Source organism: Bactrocera tryoni, chromosome 1 (assembly GCF_016617805.1).
Source record: "Bactrocera tryoni isolate S06 chromosome 1, CSIRO_BtryS06_freeze2, whole genome shotgun sequence".
Classification (NCBI taxonomy): Eukaryota; Metazoa; Arthropoda; class Insecta; order Diptera; family Tephritidae; genus Bactrocera; species Bactrocera tryoni.
The window spans coordinates 53,628,772-53,649,948 of NC_052499.1; the positions used below are offsets into that span (position 1 = coordinate 53,628,772).

Below are 21,177 nucleotides of genomic sequence, written 5' to 3' on the forward strand. Positions count from 1 at the left end.
GCGCATGTACCGATGGTGGCCGAGCGCTGATCAAGCTTCCGCGTAGGCAAGCTATCTAGTGAAGGAAACTTAAGTATGATTTTATTATTCTGAGAAATTCTCTTCAATAGGAACTAAGTCTAAACATCGGATGCTGAATTGGTTAATTCAAATCCTTTTTAAATACTTGTCAAACTCAAAAATAAACTGAATTTGATTTAAATTTGATTTATTTAGCTCAGCAATGTATAATAACAACTTGACTCAAATGATAATTTAAATGCTTAAAATAGATTTATTTTGAAGTAAGGATAATAGAAGAAAACAAACAACAAGAAACAGAAAACAAGGGAAACAAATCATTTTTTATTCATAACTTAATTACTAATACATACACATATTATTTAATAAAATAATATCTTTTAAGGCTGTTGATAATTAACTTCGGGAGTTGCTTAGAAATATGTGGATTTTATAAATAGCTCGAGAATAAAAATGATCTCACTTATTTTACATGAAACGAAAGGATAACTTATGACTAAAAATTGTAAAGTTTTCAGTTTTTATTTGCCTGTAGCTTTCTTAAATTAAATATTAAAAATAAACATAAATAAATTACAAAAAACGTGCAGCAAGAATGTTTTCAGAGGTCATAGCTTCGCTCGTGAGGTTTTAATGAACTCTTCCAGGCATTACAAGCAGGCGCTTGATTGAGTCAATTAGCTGTTTCTTTCTGCAAGCATTAATGTAGACCATACGATAATTGACTCAATTAAGCTGCTGGTTGAAACGCTTGATACTCTCTCTATCTTTCTCTCTCTCTCTTTTTCCGCTCAGCTATGCCAAAGGTAAAGTGTGTTCGTGAAGTAATGAAGTTATGGAAATAATTAGAAATCCTTTTCATTTTTGGCAGTTAAATTACTATAGTTATGCAACGGTCACGTGGGTTCATTCACTCATCTATCGAAATGCTGGATCTGCACTTTGGGCGGCGTATAACCATCCGGGTAAGGTACGAGCTTGTTGTTCAACACACGTGCATTACGCCAGGTCCTGACTTTGTCTTCGGGCGCGTCGGGCACGCGTACACCTTCAATCACCGTTACCGCTGGACCGTCTACGATCGTCGAGGTAGGCGCCGAGGCCGCCGCATACTGTTGCGTTGGTGTGTCTCTCAATTTGGGCACTTTAGGATGCTTTGTGGAGGGTGTTTTTTTGTATGTGTTCGTGTATTGATTGCTTAATTTATTGCTATTGTATTGATTACTGTAGCTGTTGTTGTCGAAATTTGTGTTAGGCTTAGTATTAGCATTACTATTGGCTGGCATGACGGCTGTGGATGAGGTCAACACTACCGCTGCGGGTATGTAGGTGGTCTTCTTCTTGCTCGCCGCAACATAGTCATCTTTGGTGATGATATTTTTGGGGCGTGTGGCGCGTCTTGCACTACCCTGATTACTGGCGGCGTTTGTATAGTACTCGGCAACTGAGCGTAGAGCCGCATTGAAGATGGGACGGAAGCTGTAGCCATTACCGAGCTGATATGTGCCAGCATTGTTGTTGTACAGGTCGGGTGCTTGACGCATACTGCGTGTATGTGGCGCGCTGACGGACTCTAGCGGTTGCCACGAGCGATCGATGGGTTGACTGCGTGAGGCGGCGGCTGCAGAGGGAAATGAGAAGTTCTTGTTATTTGTATTTGTACTCTGCGCTATGGGTATATAGTTGAAGGGGCTGCCAAACTTTTGTGCGTCAGGCGACACAAATCTGAACTCGTCGGCTGCGCGCTGTTGCACACCTCGCTGCTGTCGCTGCCATTGCGGCTCATTAGAGTCACGAAATTGTAGACCACGTGCATATTGCGTCCTGCCGCTGGCGGCTGACATACTGTCCGCCTGACGCAAGGCATTTTGTATCTTTAGCACTTGGCGCGCTTCAGCTTCGGCTTTGCGCTCTTGATAATCGCGGCTCTGACGCGCCAGTTCGACTTGTTTCAACAACGCTGGCGTATGTTGGAAACTGAAAACGGACGGTTTGGCATTCTGCGGGCGTGGCGTTGGCTTGCGCACATCGGCGCTGCGCACAAAGAAGCTACCTGCGGCATCATCAAGGCGTCCGCGTCGCGAATCTTTGCCTACTAAAATTTCCACATTATCGCCTGTGTTAGATTTCACATTGACGACGCGCACCTTTTCCGGATCCAGATTACGTCCGAAGCGTAGTTCCGTGCGTATGACAGCGGGCTTGTAGATGCTGGGTTTGCCGGTTATCTCCACATTATGTTTTTGCGATGGCGCTTGCGTCTGTCCGTTGACGGTGGTTAATGAGAGTAGTAGAAGAAGTACTAATGTGGCTAATGAAGTGGTTGTCTTTGCTGTTGTTGTTGCTTTCATTGCGCGTGCTGGTTGTGGCGACAACATTGCGATGTGTTGATAGCTGCGCATGCGCTGGAAAATTGCGTGAGAGGAAATGTAATGTTAATAGACTATTTGTACTTAATTTTATTTGTTTATTTTTTCCTGTGTTTTCTTTTGATTCAAGAGAATTAGACAGCAATTCGCTGCCATGAGTTGAGTTGAGTTAATCGTCGGCAGTTCCGCTCGTCGGTAATTGCAACAAATTATAATGCAACAATAACTAATTGCGGTAGTGAATTGCTAATGTATTTGGGTGTGCTGGTAATTTCAAAAGTGTTGGATATGGCAAATTTTAAAACATTATGTAAGAGTAATTTCTGAATTTTCACTATCGTTTGGTGGAAATGATTGCGACACTATATAGTTTTAATATTAGGAAGTTGTGAAAATTTTTAAAATAACTTTATGGCTTTGTTTTTTTCAGTTCAATAGTAAATGATTATTTTAATACAAACATATGTATATAATATTTTTAGTGCAAAAGTTACTTTTTACAAAATTATTTCTAGGGAAAGCATCAAAACGAACAACTCTTTATCATACTGACATGAATTTATAAATGCCCAACATTCCTTTGAGAGCTTTGCTAAAAATACCACATACCAACGGGTGACCCAGTAGAGGTACTTTTTCAATAGCCTGATACGACAGATTGTTAGGCATTTCACCATGGAAAGACTTACGCCTGAACAACGTTTACAAATCGTTCAACTTTATTACGAAAATTCACGTTCTGTAATGAATGTGTTTCGCGTGCTCAACTTATGGTCAACATAATCAGCCAAATGAGCGTACTACTCGCAACAGCATCATCTCTCTTGAGGCCCAACATTCATTATTTAATAATATTCGACCGAAACAACCATGTCCAGCACGCAGTGAAATATAGCAGCCGTAGCTGAAAGTGTACACGAAGAACGTTTGGAGTCAATTAGGCGCCGTTCGTAACATCTACAGTGAACGCGTAAAAAATACAACTTGTGTAAGAACTGTAGCCGATCAACCTCCCCAAGCGACATTGTTTCGCGCTGTGGGCTCTTGAAAAGTTCCAAGAGGATCTGCTATTTTCTTGCAAATTTTTATTCAGCGATATGGCCCATTTCTGGCTCAATGTATATGTAAACAATTTCATTTGAGACAAAGAACAACCTGAAGGGTCATCATCACATCAGTCAATGTACATATTTAATGAGAGAACACTTCGGTGTGTAGATAATTCCACGTTTCAGCCCGGTTGATTGGCTAATCGAAATGCTCGAACGAGTCATCAAAAATTGAACTCAACGGATGGACCATCTGAGACATAGACATAGATGATAATAGACATGCCCTATTAAATTTGAAGTTTATAATTTTATAAATATTGAACTTAGTGCATGATTTTATCATAAAGCAAAAACCAAAATAACATAAATGATTCTTATAAAATAAAAGTTTCTTCTCCAGACGTCGAACTGTCGTGATGTGTAAATCGAAAATGTGTTGACCAATTACCAATGACAAAATTGTCTATTTTGATGATTGAAACCGATGTGCATAAAATGAAGTCGTTGATCGACGCAAACCTTCGAATAACAACTCAAAAAATTCCTGAAAGTTTAAATTTGTCTAAGACGACCATTCAGAAGCACATGAAAAGTCTTGGATTAATTTCGAAGCCTGACATATGGGTTTTTTATGTTTTTACAGAACGAAATTTGCTACGTTGCATTAACAACTGTGATTTGCTTATCAAGCGTCAAAGAAGTGATCCATTTTTGGAAGCGCAATGTTACTGGCGACGAAAGGTAGGTTGTTTAAAATAATGTAAAGCGCATAACATTGCGGCCTAAAAGAGACGACTAAGAGGGATGACCCAGCTCAAACCACTTCGAAGACCGACAGTCAGCAAAAACAAGGGTTTTGTTTTCTGGTTGGTGAGATTTCAAAGGGATCGTTTATGTTGAGTTTTTGCCCGACAATATCACCATAATTCTGAAGTATATTGTTATCAGATGGACAAGTTGAGTGATGCTCTCAAACGGAAGAGGCCAGAATTGATCAATAAAAATGGTTTAGTGTTCCACCAGGATAATGTGAAACTTCAGACAAGTTTTATAACTCCCCAAAAGTTTTTGAAGCTTGACTGGAATTTGCTACCACACTTTGTACCTTCAGACTATTACTTGTTCCGATATCTGCACTTTTTTTTTGAATAGGAGAACCTTTACCTCAAATCAGGACGTTAAAAACCACTGCGACCAGTTTTTTTGCATGCAAGGGTCAACAATTTTATGAAGATGGAATCAATCTCTTGCCCGAAAAATGGTTTGGAGAATACTAAAATATCTGGGACAGTAATCTATGAGATGTTTCGTGAAGACATCTTTTTAAATAAACAAGTGTTTTATACAAAGCTTTTTCTTTGATCGATCGGTTTGTATAGCTTTATTCTACAGTGATCTGATATCGGCGGTTCCGACAAAAGAGCTGTCTCTTTGCGTAAGTTCGTTATGTCTCTTGTCTCTTGTAATTCTTTGAAACACTTAAGTAAATCACTCGTATCTTGAAAGAGTTAAGTATTTGATATTTTTTGAAAGCGGTTACGGTGTCAACCACCTTGTTAAGTGTTATTCCCCTCTTAGGCATAACTTCGTTAGTATATTAGATTACATTTTTGATAGCAAAAAACTATTTACGAGTTATAATCGATCTTTAAATTCACTTTCCAACAAACGAAACTGCTTCGTTATGCTGTTATACCAACATCAACCGATGCCAATATAAACAAAAAAGTGACGAAAATAAGTTGCAAAAATCGATGAGGGAGCAATTTATAACGTTTAATACCGGTGGATACCATAAATCACGAGATTACAACACGAAATGCGATATAAAGAGTTTGCGGGCACGCAAAAACTGGAGAGAAGCTAAAGAATTAAGCGGTCGTTTAAAGTTAATAGCGGCTAACACTCACGAAGCTGACCGAGTGTGCGCAACGGCCAATTTGGAAGGCGGATACTTGGGCGCCACTTTCAGTTTTCTTTGACCGATTTCTGACGACTTTTCAGCCTAACTGAGCAACAACAACAAAACCAACAAATCAAAGTCATTCAAGTGTGAAGAAGTAAATAAGAAAAGTAGTTGTAGAGCAAGCAAAGTTATGTTTTTACGGCGTCTTTACGTTTTTTACACTCACAATGTTATTTTTAGCCATTTGCTGTTGTTGTTGTTGGCGCTTTTGCGAGCATTTATTATCGCTATTATTTTGCTGCGCGTTAATTCGGTTAGCTGTGTTGATCAAGAAAGCGCATCGGCAGCCGAAGCTCAACCGGTGAAGCGCAAGAAATTAAGAAATAAAATTCAATGGAAAATGAAAATAGAAAATGGCAATGGCAATGGCAAATCGCAAATAGCAGTAAAAATAAAAGGCGAACGAACATGCATGCAGAGGAAGAAAAACAATTAGGTGCAGATGTTGCAGCTGCGCGTGGCATGCGGCTATTATTAAACCGTTTGTTGGCAAAGCGCTGGGCGCCGTTAAAAGTTTGGCTCTTGGTGCTTAATTGCTATTAGCGAATTTAGCGCTGTTTGAGTACCGTTACATTCGCCAAAACACCTGAGGTGGGCGAATTTTTTCACGAATTTTCGTTAATTAAAGTTGCTTTATTTCATTTCAGTTCAAATTTCTGAGTTCAGAGTATCTGTGGACCGTTTGGCGTTTCCTGACATAAAGCGCTCGCAATTTGGTAAGCGCATGCGCAGCATATTTTCATTCAACTGTGGTTTTTTGTGTATTTTTTATGTAACGCTTTACTTCAATAAACGCTTGCTCTCACCTGTGGCTAAATTTTCACTAATTAATTTTTACAAAAAAAAAAAAATTAAAAATAAAAATTTAAGAAAATTAAAATTTTTGCGTTTAACATAAATCTGCTAGGCGCAAACGCAAGAAACTGCAGTTAATTTACCGAGTGAAAGATTTAAGAAATTATTATTTTTTGTTTTAATTGTTCACAGTTCAAATAGCCTCGGGCCGCGGTGTTTTGACCTCGAACTTACGCATGCGCAATGCGCACAAGCTCATATTAGCTCGTGTGATCCGCAATCTACTTACATTGTGTACATTCGTTTAAATGAGAATGAGTAGAGAAAGAGTGCAAAAGTGACCAGCAGGAAAAGTTATGAAAGCTAAGAAAAATTTCAAAAAGGTTGGACTAAAATTTATTAAGAAAATTTGCAAGTCGATCCGAATAATAGTTTCGGAGATACACCCTTGAGAACTTGTGCGCTCGAGGCTAGCTAGGCTAAGTGCGCCGTCTTTGAACGCGTCTTTCCCGAAACTGTGTTTTTGAGGGCGGTTGGCAAGATCTCTCGAGAACTATTCTAAGTTTTCACTGAAATTTTAATTTTTTTAAAAATGTTTGCAAAAATCCAATTTTCAGTTATTTTCCTTCGTCCAAGTTCTAAGTTAAGGTTTTAAGTAAAATACGCATTTTTTCATCTTAGTTGTTACTGTAAGGAGTTATCCGGTCGCATCTTTTTCGGAGGGGTCACCAGAAATGGCGTCGCAATGGCCGAGTTTAAAATATAGTTTTCATAAAAGAATTTCTTTGTTAATAGAATATTTTAGTGACAATAAAAAATCCTATTAAAATATGTGACCTGGTCTACGAAAAGGGAGCTAACGTGCGAAAACTAGTTTTCTGGGAAAAGTTGTTAAAAATAATCGTCAGTTTCTCGTTATCTCATTAATTGTTCTCCTTTTTTTTGACACCTAAGCCCCCCTTTCCGTAGACCAGGTCACATATATCATTTTTTATATGAGAAAAAAATTGTTAAAAAAGGCTGTTTAGGAAATCCATGTAACCCCTTAAGCGTAACATTCATAGGCTTTTATAGCACTTGTTACTAAATTATCCAGTAACGAACTTCGCCTGTTGTTCATCTGATGGTTCTCGAAGCGTCCATTTGAATTACAGAACTGTTAATTGTTCGCGAGCGTAGGTAAATATGTCTACCAGGGCAAGAGGAATAATTTTTTATTAATTAATTTAATTTTAAACATCTATAGAATACTGTCTTAAATTCACAACTTGAACCGTGTAATAGTTTTGAAAATACTACCTTGAAAACTTTTGCGGTAGAGCTAAGTATGTATATATAGTTCATCACTTCAAATATTAAACGCGCTTTTTACGAAACTGTGTTTTCAAAGCCGATTGTCTAGATTGTTCGCGAACTAGTACTCAACCGATCTTAAAAAAAAAACAGAAACGTCGAAAGATTTTTAACAATATTTGTATTTTTTTTGGTAAAATTGGCGAAATATATTTTTTACTTTTTCCGTTTTTCTTTCCTAATTTGCGGAAGCGGCGTTTTATTTTATTTACAATAATCTAATTTAAAAATCTGATTCATTTTGAAAAATGTTACACTTTAGAGTGGCTTATAATTTGCAATTATGAAAAATTTTATCAAGCCCATAAAAAATGGAGAATTTATCATTCCCTAATAAATATATCCAAGAAAGTCGTATGAAAATTTTATGTCGATCGATTCCCCGATTCTGAAAACGTGTCGAACAAAGCCTTCAAAGACGGTCGTTAAAGACATACCTCGTTCTTGATGACCTTCGACCTCATTAACTGATGAAAATATTAAAAAGTGAAGTATATGGTGCTTGAAAATCATCAGGCAAATGTCTCTCCCAAGTCCGTTCGAATGATTTTGTTGGATATTTTGGGTGAAACGCGTTCTTGCTCGACTCGTCCCGATAATGCAGAATTTTTTTTCAAAAAGAGTACCGTAACTGGTCTCTTTGGCCATGCTTGATCGTGCATATTCCGATCTCACATTCATGGGGAGCATTATAACTGTCGATGAGACCTGGGTTTATGAGTTTGTCATGCAAAAAAGTCAACAATCATTGGAATGGAGCAAAAACAAAACAGCTGAATTTATTTTTCTTCGATATTCGTGGTTTGGTGCATCATAAATTTGTTCCGGAGAGACATAGGAATTGTGGAAGAACGATTCAAGGATTTTACACGATGATAATGCACCATCGGTTTGGCTCCATGTGATTTTTGTCTTGCTCCCTAAGCTGAAATTGCTACTAGGTGTTCTCATTCTCAGTCGATTGAAGAGATAAAAAAAAACTCGCTGGAAGATCTGAAGGGCATCTAAAAATGTGCTTATAAAAGGTGTTTTGAGGACTGTTAGAATCGTTGAAGGCGATAAAATAAATATTGATGGATGACTAAATATTTTGCATTTTATTTACAATTTACGGGTATTTTTTTGTCATAATGTTTGTCTAATTGAATTAGAAAGTACATAGATTATTTATTACTAATTCCAAATATATTTTTATTTTTTTTTTCTACTGGGTACTTGTTTCGCCAGCGGTGCACAGAAGTTGCTTATGGTTCGCTGTACGATTGCAGCCACGTGCTGCGTCAGCCGCGAGCGCACGAAACCGCAAATAAAAACAAAAACTATACAAGCAGATATAATATGTACCAGAGTGAGTATATTTTTAAGAGTGCCAATGTAAGTATGTAAGCTGGCTCCCCAAGCTGTTACCATTTTTGCTTCACATTGATTTTCTCTGCGCCACTTGCAGTTTCTTTGAGTTTTTCCATGGTGGGGCCCAGAAAACTTTCACTTTCGCTTAAAAGACTCGCTTACAGCGAGTATGAGTGTGCGTGTGTGTTGATGATGGTGCCAACTTAGCAGAGAGGCGCGTGGTGCGGAAACATTATTAGCTTTGGCGCAGCACCAATGTACTATATGCGCACAGCTACTTTTGCGACGCTCTCTCTCTCACCTTGGGAGCGCATACAAATACGTGTGAGTGACTCTAGGCGCAAAGAAAAAAAGTTAAACTATTCTTTTGGTGTTATTTGACACTGAGTCGATTTTGGATTTTTGTTTTGATCGGCATGATCAATATCAACACACACTCCTAAGTTTTTCAATATCTTCAACGTTTTTATCACCATATTTCTCTCACTTGGTTGTCATTACCCTAATTTGTTGTTATTGCATATTCGCTGGTTTTTGTTTGCGATTACGAAATCTTCAAGTGGGGCGCGCACAATAGGGATTTGCAAATAATTGCGCACTGCTTTGAGTCCATCCGTCATGCGAGCGTAAATAAGTGAGTGCGTGACGACAGCGCCGCGGCAATGGCAGCTCATTTGCAATGTGCTTAAAAAGTATCGGCTTTATTTCGAAAATTTCAAACGGTTGACCGCCCACAGCCATTAAATAAAAGCCCATAAAATATATATTTTTTGAGTTTTCTCATTTATTTGCTTTTAATATATCCGCACCTTCACGTATTGGGTAATAACATTTACGACTCATTTAATGCTTTCTGCTTTCAGCGCCACTTAATCTTAGGTTGCGGTAAGACTTTACAATGAAAGTGCTTTCAGAAAGCTTGCAGAAATTACTTCTTGAATTTTATTACAATATTTATAAGTTTTTCGAAGAGGTTTAAAAATCTTGACAAATTCTTGAGAAATAGGTTAAAATTTGTGGAGAAAATATTAGGACCAATTCCTGAGTCCTAGATTTACTAGTAGGTATTTCATATTGAACGCGCGAACTATTCAAGAATTATTCAGATTTGATAATCTGTAAATAGCGCCGATTATATCGGTATGTTTAGACCTCAGTATATCAAGGTTCCCAAAATAGACGAATTTTAAATCGAAATTTCCGAAGTTTTTCTGAAACTCGAATCTTACGTCACTAATTCCGATAATTTGGGATTTCCTGTTTCGAAAATCATACAAATCAACCTTTAAAGCTATACATATAACTTGGTTACAGAAAAATGAAGAGAGAGTTTTGTTTAAAACCCGTTACTGCCTGCTTTTGGCTTCGAAATATTTCAAAACTTTTGATTTTCATAGCTTTTCTCACTAACCGGCTTACTGTGTTACATGTGGTCTGAACGTTTTGTAGATCTACATAGGTTAAGTCAGGCTAGGTTAGACCTTAAAGTTCTTAGACATTTTTGGTCCTTTTAATTATCAGATCCTTTAGGATCCCGCACTGTTTTCCTTGTCCTTTGCTTTTGAAATTTTCTGCAGTCTTCTCCATCTGTCCGCCCCATTCTGCAAGTTTGTTTCGCCACCCGATTCTGAGTACACCAATCATGTTTTTACCAACTCTTCTATCGTATTCCATTAAGAACTTTATATATTTCTGATCTACAGTTTTTCACATCACTTTTGAAGCTTTAATCGTTTGAAGGTAGATCGTTCCATCGTGTTTGGATCTTCCTTGCCATGCTCCTGATCCGATCGCCTATCACGTTTTCGAGTGATAGCCGAACCTCACTACTGATATTCATAGAAAACTTGGATGCTTCGTGAAAAATAATTGCTATTAGTTGAAGATCTTTAACGAATTCGAACTTATACTTTGAAATTAAGATTTATGTTATAAATAATTGTCTGTATAAATGATTTCAGTCCAGCTGCTCTTCTCATGTTTATAAGGTTTTTAGCCGGTGCCGGTTTTTTTGGAAGATGCTTAGCTGAGTTTTTCGTTCTATTTGGATGCTTTAGTTAAACTAATTTCAAAGACAAATGTAAGGCTCTGCAACATCAAAATTGCGTCTGAAAGGCTTGGGGATCTTTCAAAATTTTTATACTGATGCCAAAGGCAAATGGAAGGCTCTGCAATATCAAAATTGCTTTGTCTCAGGGATCTTACGAGAAGCGTTTCTTTAGTAGAAGTGAGCTTAGAGGTAAGTCAATTTCTTTGAGGGGCTGCTGAAAGAACCATATAACCGTTTTGAGGACAATTGGGGGCAAAGATCGAATCTTGCCTTTGGAGAGTTGCAAGCCACATCGCTAACCACAACACCACCGACATACACTGAAATTAAGGAAACCAAGTTTTCTGCAACTGCAATTCGGAAATTCCCGCTTGAAAGCAATCAGTTTAGTTCGTTTTCGACAGCGAAATGCAAACGTAAAGCACTTTCATTGCCACAACCGACAGCACCCTTAGCTGCTGACAGCAGCAATAGCGCTTGGCTGCCGTCTACTATACTTTGTACATCTGTATGCCCACACCTTGTCGTCTTCGCCAATATTTTTGCAATTTATAAGCAACATTTTTTGGCAGCCCACAATGAAGTTGGCCAATTTCCGAGTTGCGGCTTTCAGCGCTCTGCGCTAAGCCCGTTTTCATGCATGCAAGCAACATGCCAACACACGCGCGCATATAGCGGCAGACAGTCTCAATGTCACGGTTGGCCAGCTGGTTTGCTGGTTTGCAGCGACAATCGCGCAACTCAGCCGCTTCCGTCATTAAGCGCAGCGTTGTGTGCGTGCGTGTGTGTAGAAAGAAGCCGCGCTTGCGCCGCTGCCTTTGACTCGAAAATTGCCTTGTGTGTGTAGCTTCGAATTTAGTATTTTTTTTTTTTAATTTTTATGCATTCGCGCTATTACATAACACACACGGTTCATGGTGAGTTCGCGGCACCGCAGCGCTGATTGCAGGCAGCGGAAGCGGCGCTTAATTGCAGCGATTTAAATTTCGTATTCACTTTGACTGCGCGAACGCTGGCTTGCATTTGGTAGTGACTTAAGAAAAAAAAAAACAGTTATTTTATATGAAATTAAAAGTGTAAACATATAAAATGCTAAACTGCACATTTGCCTGCGGTTGCGCGGATTTCGTAATGTGCCGCGGCGGCTGCGTGCAGCGTTGCATAGGAAATGAGGGGAAAATCGCTTGAGGCAAAGCGAAGTGCTCCAAATAAAAAGTGGGTTGGCGCGTTTTTTGATTACTTCAATGTGTTTTGTGTTATTGTTGTTGTAGCATTTATTATGATTACTGTTTTATGTAACAGTTTTTTGCTTGTAATAACAACGGCGCTATGTAAATGCAACACGAGAAAGGGAAAAGTAAGTGGGCATGCCAAATTAATTTGGAAATCTTTATTGCTTTTAAGTGCACAAATTTTCTATCAAATTGAATGCCCGTTGTATTGTTACGCCTCTTCACTTAGCCCTTTTTCACACACTTTTGGTTACAAGCTTTGCCACACACAGGCGTTACTTGGAGCATTTAATGCGCTGGGCCGCACTCGAGTCGCTTTCGAGGAAATAACACTTGACAGGCGTCAGCGCAACGAAAAACCATCACCATGGTCCGCCGCTGACTCATAAGCCTTGGGGTGTTTAAGGTGAGTTGTTGGCTCTTCAACTTATTTGGTATTTTTTTATAGCCTCTTGGGTTTTTCAAAATCCATAAATATATTTACTTTGATTTACTTAAACCACGCTCACGCTGACATAACACACCGTGTTTTTTGTTGCCTAGAAAGAGTGACGTACAAATTGCTTGTCCAATTGTCAGCCGGTTGTTGGCTGCCCGCGCAATAGCCAAGCAAGCGAGCGTGATACAGCTGTTGCAATGACTATTCACGGTGTTGTTGTTGTTGTTTTCTAATGTAATATTTTTCGACGAAAAACTTTTTGTTGAAATTTTGTTGTTGTTATTGTTTTTTGTTGTTGTTAAGTTTTGTGTTGTTGTTGTTATTTTTTCTGTTGTTGCAGTAAGTTTTTACTGTTGCCGTTGCTGTATTTTTGCTTTTTGTTGCTATTTTTGTTGTTGTTAAGTTTTTTGTTGTTGTTAAGTTTTTTGTTGTTGTTATTATTTTTCTCGTTGTTACATTTTTTGTTGTTGTAATATGTTTTATTGTCGCTGTTACTGTATTTTTGCTTATTGTTGTTGCAAGTTGTTTTTGTTGTTTCCATTGTTGTTGTTGTTAATTTTGTTGTTGAGTGCATTGCCTCATCAATGGCCTCTCTCAATTGTCATCGGTGTCATTCGCATTAGCGCTGATGTTTAATCATGCTGTCTGATCTATGTAAGTATGTTTGCTTATACATACTTGTATACATACATACATATGTATATGTAAGTATGAACGTTGTTGCCGATGGCGTGCTGCGGTTGTTAGCAGACAATCAAGCCGATTGCATGTCACCAATTATTAGTTATGCCTGTAAGTCTAACTTCGTTGCGCTGTCTTAGCCAATGTCTTAGCTCTCAGCATACAATCAGCTGTTTCAACAAACACTTCGGGTTGCTAAAGCTTGTAGGCGCAGTAATTTTCACTTTTTCTTATATATACTACAAATAAATTGGACTAGATACACCTTTATGCGAGTTATGCTGCGTCACAGTGCCTCGGTTCGGCAAACCAACAATACAAGTTCTGAAAATACCAAATTCCGACTAATACAATTATCTGCTTAACACGATTCAACGCGTTTTGAAAGGTTTGTACTTTGCGAAGTTTTCTTTCGGCTCATTAGTAGTATACGGCCTAAACTACACTCCATTAGTTAATGCTTGAAATTTGAAAAAGTGTAGGACTATGTGGAACTCGAAATCAGCATAATATCCATCCATCAATAATCTAAGCCTAGATAATAACTTTTGTCAAAAAGTGCTACTTTGGGATCGGTGGGCATTTGAGAAGCAGATCCCTATCTCGACGAATAAAAATTTCGCCCCAAAAGTCTCTTATCATTCCGTTCTATTATACGTTGCAGAAACAAGGGATATGACGAAAAACACGATGAGAAAGTTCGTGGAGCATTAGGGAACTTTTCTCCGCAAGGTTTTCGGAGCCGTCCGCGTGAGTAAAGAGTACTGAAGAAGATGCAATCACGAACTGTATGATCTCTAAGCCGACATTTATATATTCAGTCGCATAAAATTGAAACGAATGCGCTGGTAAGACCATTTTGTACGCATTAAATGCGATGATTCAACGAAAAGCTCCTTCGATTCTGGACATATGTATATGGATTGGGAACGGATGCAAGGATGCTCATGTATTAAAAGAAACTGACGTGACGTCGCAAGGGATCAAGGCAACTGGAGAAGTTTTGTATTCTCGGCTCAGATCCATCACGGTTGTAGTTCTAAAGAAGAAGCAGAATAATCGTTTAATTAATATTAGACTACAGCGGACAATGATCCAAAATCCTTACCATGCAATAACTAACCTTGAAAAATAAGTACCTTTGTGTTTCATTTTTAGTTTTAACTTCTGATCTGTTCTGTAATTCAAAGTCTCTATGAAATTAAGGCTGCGAATGGTCGTGCATTCAAATAAAGCAGTGGACGGAACAGACTTACGTTTATTTCAACATGTGGGTATTCTCAAACACCTTTTTGAGCCGGTGTTCTTGAATGTAGAATGTGTGGGTCTACTTCGATTAATTAGTAGAAGTGAACAAAATATAACAGCCATAGCTGAGGTTACACACGATGATCGTGGAGAGTCGATTCAGCGCCGTTCGCAGCAACTAGGACTGACGTATGGAACGACTTGACACATTTTATGCGTACAAAATACGTCTTGTGCAAGAATTGAAGCCGCTCGACTTCTCAGGCGACATCGCCTCGTGCTATGGGTTCTTGAAAAGTTCCAAGAAGATCCGACATTTTCGAGCCAAATTTTGCACACCGATGTGGTCCATTGGGTGTGTAAGCAGCCTGAAGAGTTTCAAGAGCTGTCATTTCATTCAGAAAAAACAACGGTTTGGTTTGGTTTGTAGAACCAAATCGGTAAATATTTGTTCAAAAATGATGCCGGTGAGAACGTAGCCGTCAATGTTGACGATTATCGCGACATGATAACCGACAATTTGATAACTGAATCGTGATCTCGGCGACATTTGGTTGCAACAAGACGGCGCCACTTCCCCCACATCGCATCAATCAATGGATTTGTTGAGAGAACACTTCGGTGAGCAAATTGTTTCTCGCTGTGGATCGGTTGATTGGCCACCAAGTTCGTTAGACTTTTTTCTGTGGGGATATATAAAGTCTAAAGTCTATGCGGATAATCGTGCTTCAGGACTTGGAGCAAAACCAGTCGAAATGCTCGAAAATTGAATCGATGAACCATATGAAACGTAGCTGCGGCCAAAATTTGAAAGAGATAATCTGTCAAAAATGAATGCCAAAGAATGTTCTTTCGAAGGATAATAAACATTCCTCGTTAAATTGGAAGTTTCTGGGTTTTTTCTTTAAAAAAAGTAGGGAACCTTGAATTTTATTCTCTGGACGAAATTATGGGTACTTATTATACCTTTGACTGGCTGATTAGTTTTATATTTCGGAAGCTTAGTTCTTTTAACTTATTACTCGCGCGGATTTTATGGGTTTTGGTCAAGGTTTTTTCCGAAGTCCACCATTGTTTTAATAATAAAATTCCCATTGGTTGGTCATTTAAAAATAATCTCCATGAGCAGAAACATAAGTATCTTCTCATCGCTTTTGACGGCTGTCATTGAGTTGTGCGCGAAAATTTCTACGCCACCTCAGTCAAGGTGACTTTAATGACTCGCACTAGTTTAAAGTTCATTCTTTGTTTTTGCAGACGCTCTCACTTTTGTTGTTTTTTGTTTTTTCGGTTTCTGCGCATAAATCCGCGCAGCTCCGGCAGATGTCTGTTGTTAGTACTCACTTTAATTGTGCTAATAATTCTGCTATTCACAGTTATAATAAACTTTCAATTAAGTGAAATGATTTCTTTATCTCCCGCCGCCTTTTGTTTTACTTAATTAATGTTGAGTTTTCAAAAAAAAAATTTAAAATTTAAAAAATAATTAAATAAATAAAAAACAAAAAATAATTGTGTAAATAAACAGCAGCTTTAAAAACAATAACAAACGCAGTAAGTAGTGCCAACAACAACAGGAGCATCTGCATTAGGCTGCTGCCACTTGAACCGAATGAAAGTGAAAATCTCAGCAATACTTTTTTCCCGCTGCCGCATTACTTGCATTGCTCATTGTATTGTTGTTGTTTGCTGTTTTTGTTTTCTGTTTTTTTTTCTGCGCTGTACTGAGCTTAGCCAAGCTGCGGTGTCACCTTCAACTACAAGTACATAGTTTGCATAGTATTTTTTGCTATTGTTGTTGTTGTTGCTGGTTTTGGCTCCGCTTTTGTACTTGGTTGCCACAGCTACTTGTGAGCGCCAGCCTTAAGTTGTTGGTTATTGGTATTGTTGTAGTTATTTTTATTATTGTTGTTGTTATTTTTTTTATCCCCACCAAAGGTTCATCAGCAAAGTGTCAGATTTATGGCATGTGTTGGTGGCATTGCGTTACTTTCGCACCCTTTCAGTATATGTATGCGTGTGTTTGTTGTTGCTATCGTGCAGCTTCATTGGCATTCACTTAGCTGTTAACTGTTTGTTGCAATTAGTGTTCGCCGTGGCACAGCGGCACACGAAAAAAAAATGAAGCAAAACTTTCCCAACTGATTAGACAGTTTTTTTTCGCAGTTGCATTAATTATTAATTTTTTATTTAAATTTGCAAGAAATTTGTTGTCATACAAACTAATTTATCGCATTGTTGCCATTATTACTTAATTAAATAGCATTTTCTTGCGTGCAATTTCGTATTAGTATTTATTTGTAAATATCTTTTTTTTCCAGAAAGATGCTTAAAAACATGTACTTGTCGTCAGTGTGGTACTTCGGCCGAAGTAATGGATTTAGAGGCCCACCGGTATTACGTGTATTTAGCTTTAGCTCTAAGCTCCTAATACTTTTTTTGAGATTATACTTCTTTTCCAAACAATATTAAGATAAGTTCTAAGTAATTGCCAAGCACATTTAGATTACTTTCCACTTATCTTTATATAGCTTTGTACACCTTAATCTTTAGAAATATTTTGGGTAAATTCCAAACTTTTGAAACATTTAAGACTCGAAAGAAAGCAGAAATAAAATGTCTATACCAAACCCTAATATTGATAGGCATTACTTAAGCAAAGTCAAGCTATCATTTTGAAGTGATACAAAACGGTTTCATAAAGGGATAGTAGATTATAGTCAATAAAACTACAATGATTATATATCTAATATAAAAAACTCGTCTACAAATTTGTTTTATCTTCATCGAGAAATAAAATTTTCATACCACATTTACATAATTGAAAACTCTTTGGAAGATAAGCAGCTGCGGTTGTAGCACTCACAGTTATTCTACCCTGAACAGGGTATATTAAGTTTGTCACGAAGTCTCCAACACGCAAAAGGAAATGTCCGAGACCCTTTCAAGTATATGTATGTGTATACTATATAAATAAATAGCGTGACAAGCAATGTGTATTTAGCTAAGTGAATTTCACTAGTCCCTCGGGTTTTAAAGCTTGTATGGAGAATTTTTTCATTTCACGAGATGTCTTCATCAAATTTGGCATGAGTTATTGTTCAAGATAACGGCGAAATCTCTGAAAAAATTGTACGGATCGAGTCACTACATCATATAGCTGCCATACAAACTGACCGACTACAGCACTTTTAAGGAATCTTTTGTGAAGCGTATTATACATAACTTCCGTGCAAACCGTAGCAAACATTTTTTCATCTTATGCTTCGAGAGAGCAACACCTTTACTTTATTACTTCTAAGAGGTCTGTTATTTTACCGTACGAGTGACATTGGTTTTCAAACGCATTTAATAAATAATATCATCATTTATACAAAGATTTTCTTTTTAAAAATTCAATTATTATCAGTATAGATGATATTGGTTTAGACTATGATAGTTCATTCGAGCCATGTCATTTATGACTGAGTCACATTTTCATGTGTAATAAAATTGGCCACAACGGAGAATGATGGATAAAGGTTTCAGCTCTCTTTTTCGCTGTGCTTCGAATCGGCACTCATAGCTCTTCATTCGGTAATAAAGTTCATTAAACTTTTATTTAAAGGTTTGTTCATATCCTGCATCATGAAAAGCTTGGCTTCTTTAGTATTCGTTCATATGTGAACTTTTTGTTAGAAAGAAAAAAATTTTATAGATGATGGAACCATGAATATGATAGATACTAGTATCTAAGCTTTCTTGAAAGAAAATTCTATTTCCAATTAAACAGCTTAAACTTTTTCGTTATTAAAAATTAGCAGGGAGATGATGCCAGTGCAGTTCTTATTTTGCCCGGCATAATTCCGAAAATGTTTTCTAATAAAATTCCTACAAATAACGAACAATTTGTATGGCCTTCACGGAATATCAGGTTGAATATTTTAATCTTACGAGGCACATTCGACCTATTATATATGTAGTAATGATTTGAGCATGAGGGAGATCGATATTATTTGTGCACATGTATGTATGTCTATAAACGGAAACATTTGGAGGTCTTATCATTATCTAAGAAAATAATCATTATCTTATCCTTATCTTAGGAAAGGATTGAGGAGAGCCGCATATCATTAATCATTTATTTATGTATATTGTATACTCTCACACCTAAAAAATAAGCAATTTTTTCGCTGTTTCACAAGCGATCCATTCGAACATTTGGAAATCCGTCTGGAGGATTGAACAATTTGAAAATCTCACTTCTTACTATGTACCATAGATCATCTATTTTGCTGTTTTGTGCCTTTTAAGCAGCAGAAAAATTCAGCGTATTTGACAGTTAAATCAGAAAATGTGCATAAAAGTAAAAAAGGAAAAATTATTTTAACAAAATAAAATTACAATTTGTAGAACGTATAAAATGCCACCCCTGCTCTCCTGAACACCTTGCAGTCTTCTTTGATAATGGGTTGAGTCATTTAGTGCCTTTAATGTCTTTTGTCTAAATTTAAACTGCGTTGGTTTGTCACGAGATAAATTATTCTCGAACCTGGTTTAGAGAGTGCTAACGGGTTGACAGTTCCTGACCGGTCGACCGACCAGGACATCTCCAGGTTTTGAGTTTTTTTCGATTCTAACGCACCTCCCATACCAATTGTTGGGTGAATCTATATAGTATATAACCTGCTTTATGTAGGCTCTAAACAAGCCGTTGGTTTTTCTAAGAAGCTCTTCTATGTCACTTCGAGGTGTGAAATAATACATAGATTAATTTAATAGCGACCACAGTAGTAAACTTTTTTTTCAAATATGGTTTTGATTTTTATTTTAGCATATTACTAGATCGCTGTTCCCAGCCTGGTATTTCGGTAGTCAATACTCTCTCCTCCTATAAGGCCCATTTAAAATGTCATCATTTCAACGAATGTTTTAAAAACTGGAAACTATTTCAGAATTGTTTCACGAGATTAAGCAACCAGGAGTATAATTACTCGAAGACAGCAGTGATAATTTATGTTACTACAAAATCCTTCATAGAATTCAATAAATTTCACTGTCTGTCCTCCTATTTTAGTATCCTTTTAAAGTCCATGTTCGATTGTTTTAGTTTTAATCACTTTCATTTTTCTTCCAAAGTCTTTTCTTTAGCTATTTTCAACACAATTCGCACTAAATAAAATGGCTCAAATCAAAATATGTTCATAAATACATATATAAATATGTATGTATAAGACCACCGTCAACTCCAATGAAGACTCACTTTTGCTGCTTGGGATTTTGATTGAATTCGCCAATAACTTATTTGAACGGAGTTGGAAAACAGGAAACCTGAAACGCTTGTGGTTTTCCAAGTCGGCTTTTTGAAAATGTGCAACGGACACGTTTTTTGGTATGCGGCAGATCACTACACGAACCGAAAAGCAACTGAACGAAATTGAAAACGTTTGCTGGCCAAGTAAAGCAGCCGTCGATGGCGCTAAGCAGTGCACGTTAAGGAAAAGCAACAGCAACAGCAACAACAATGGGCCTACACCAACGAAGTGCATGAGTAAAAAGTTGGCTGAGACCATTGACTGAGTGACTAAGCGGCTGACTGATAGTAAAGCGGTGGCAACACAGGCAGCGACGGCGGCGGCGTCACCGTCAGCAACGGCGCTCCAACGGCGGCGACGGTAAGTCAAGCGAAAATATACATAAGCAACTGCATTGTTGAGCCAAAACCGAAGCGCTGAGGAAGGCAACCGAACGGAGCAGACGTAACGGTGGCTTGAAGGTGTATAAATCTTACGTAGAGCGCCACGCGATGCTGCCGCCACACGCTTTTGGTCGTCAGCGTGCAGCGTCCGTCCGCAAATATCTCAAAAAGCCAGCGAAATGCGAGTACAAAATACACAACTTCGCGACTAAATTGTGACTTATAGTATATATGTATATGTATAGTATATTAGGGTGATTCAAAAAAAATTTTTTTTTTTTCGTTTGGTACTCGGAAAAATAGGTTCCTAGACACCTCTCCATAAACCTATGAGTTTCATCATTCATAATGATTTTTTTCATTGAGTTATAAAATTCATAAGAAATAAAAAATTTTCCGAAAAATAATCAAACTTCAACCGTTAATATCTTTTAAACGGTTGGGTTTACGAAAAAATCGTGAAGACCTTTTTTGTAGAGCATTCACTTTCCTACAAAATCTAAGGAACAAGATATTTTTTCAAGTATATTTTTCTGAGTACCAAACGAAAAAAAAAAATTTTTTTTTTGAATCACCCTAATAATAAAGCATAAATATATTGTATATATTATATATACACACATATACACATACATATATAAACTTAAATCTATATGTCTAGCTCACATTTGTCTGAGCTCGATGTGTGTGCCCGTGTGTGCAAAATGCAAAAACCCATATTTTTGAGTCGTTGTAAGAAAAAGCTTCAAACAACAAACAACAACACCAACAACAATAGCTTGGCTTGACATCTCCGCTAAAGTCACTCATTATTGCGCAATTGCGACATTAACCACTTCACAGCGACGAACGCGCTACCTTTAGCGCAATGAATTCAACAAAACAACAAAAACAAAACTAACAATAGGTTAGCGAATTAAGCTGAGTAAAAGAAGCAAGATTAC

General features: G+C 37.5%; 1 protein-coding gene across 1 annotated transcript; it reads right to left on the bottom strand.

Annotated features, from left to right (window-relative positions):
- Positions 1-415: 415 nt before the first annotated feature.
- Positions 416-19,911, bottom strand: LOC120782192. The gene is made up of 2 exons (XM_040114336.1): positions 19,799-19,911; positions 416-2,426 (listed from the first exon to the last, which is right to left on the bottom strand). The coding sequence occupies exon 2, from the start codon at positions 2,421-2,423 to the stop codon at positions 936-938; it is 1,488 nt and encodes a 495-aa protein (XP_039970270.1). The 5' UTR covers positions 2,424-2,426; positions 19,799-19,911; the 3' UTR covers positions 416-935.
- Between the last annotated feature and the right edge of the window lie 1,266 nt (positions 19,912-21,177).

Coding starts and splice junctions, on each gene's coding strand:
- LOC120782192 (XM_040114336.1), bottom strand. CDS start 2,423: ATGCGCAGCTATCAACACATCGCAATGTTGTCGCCACAACCAGCACGC.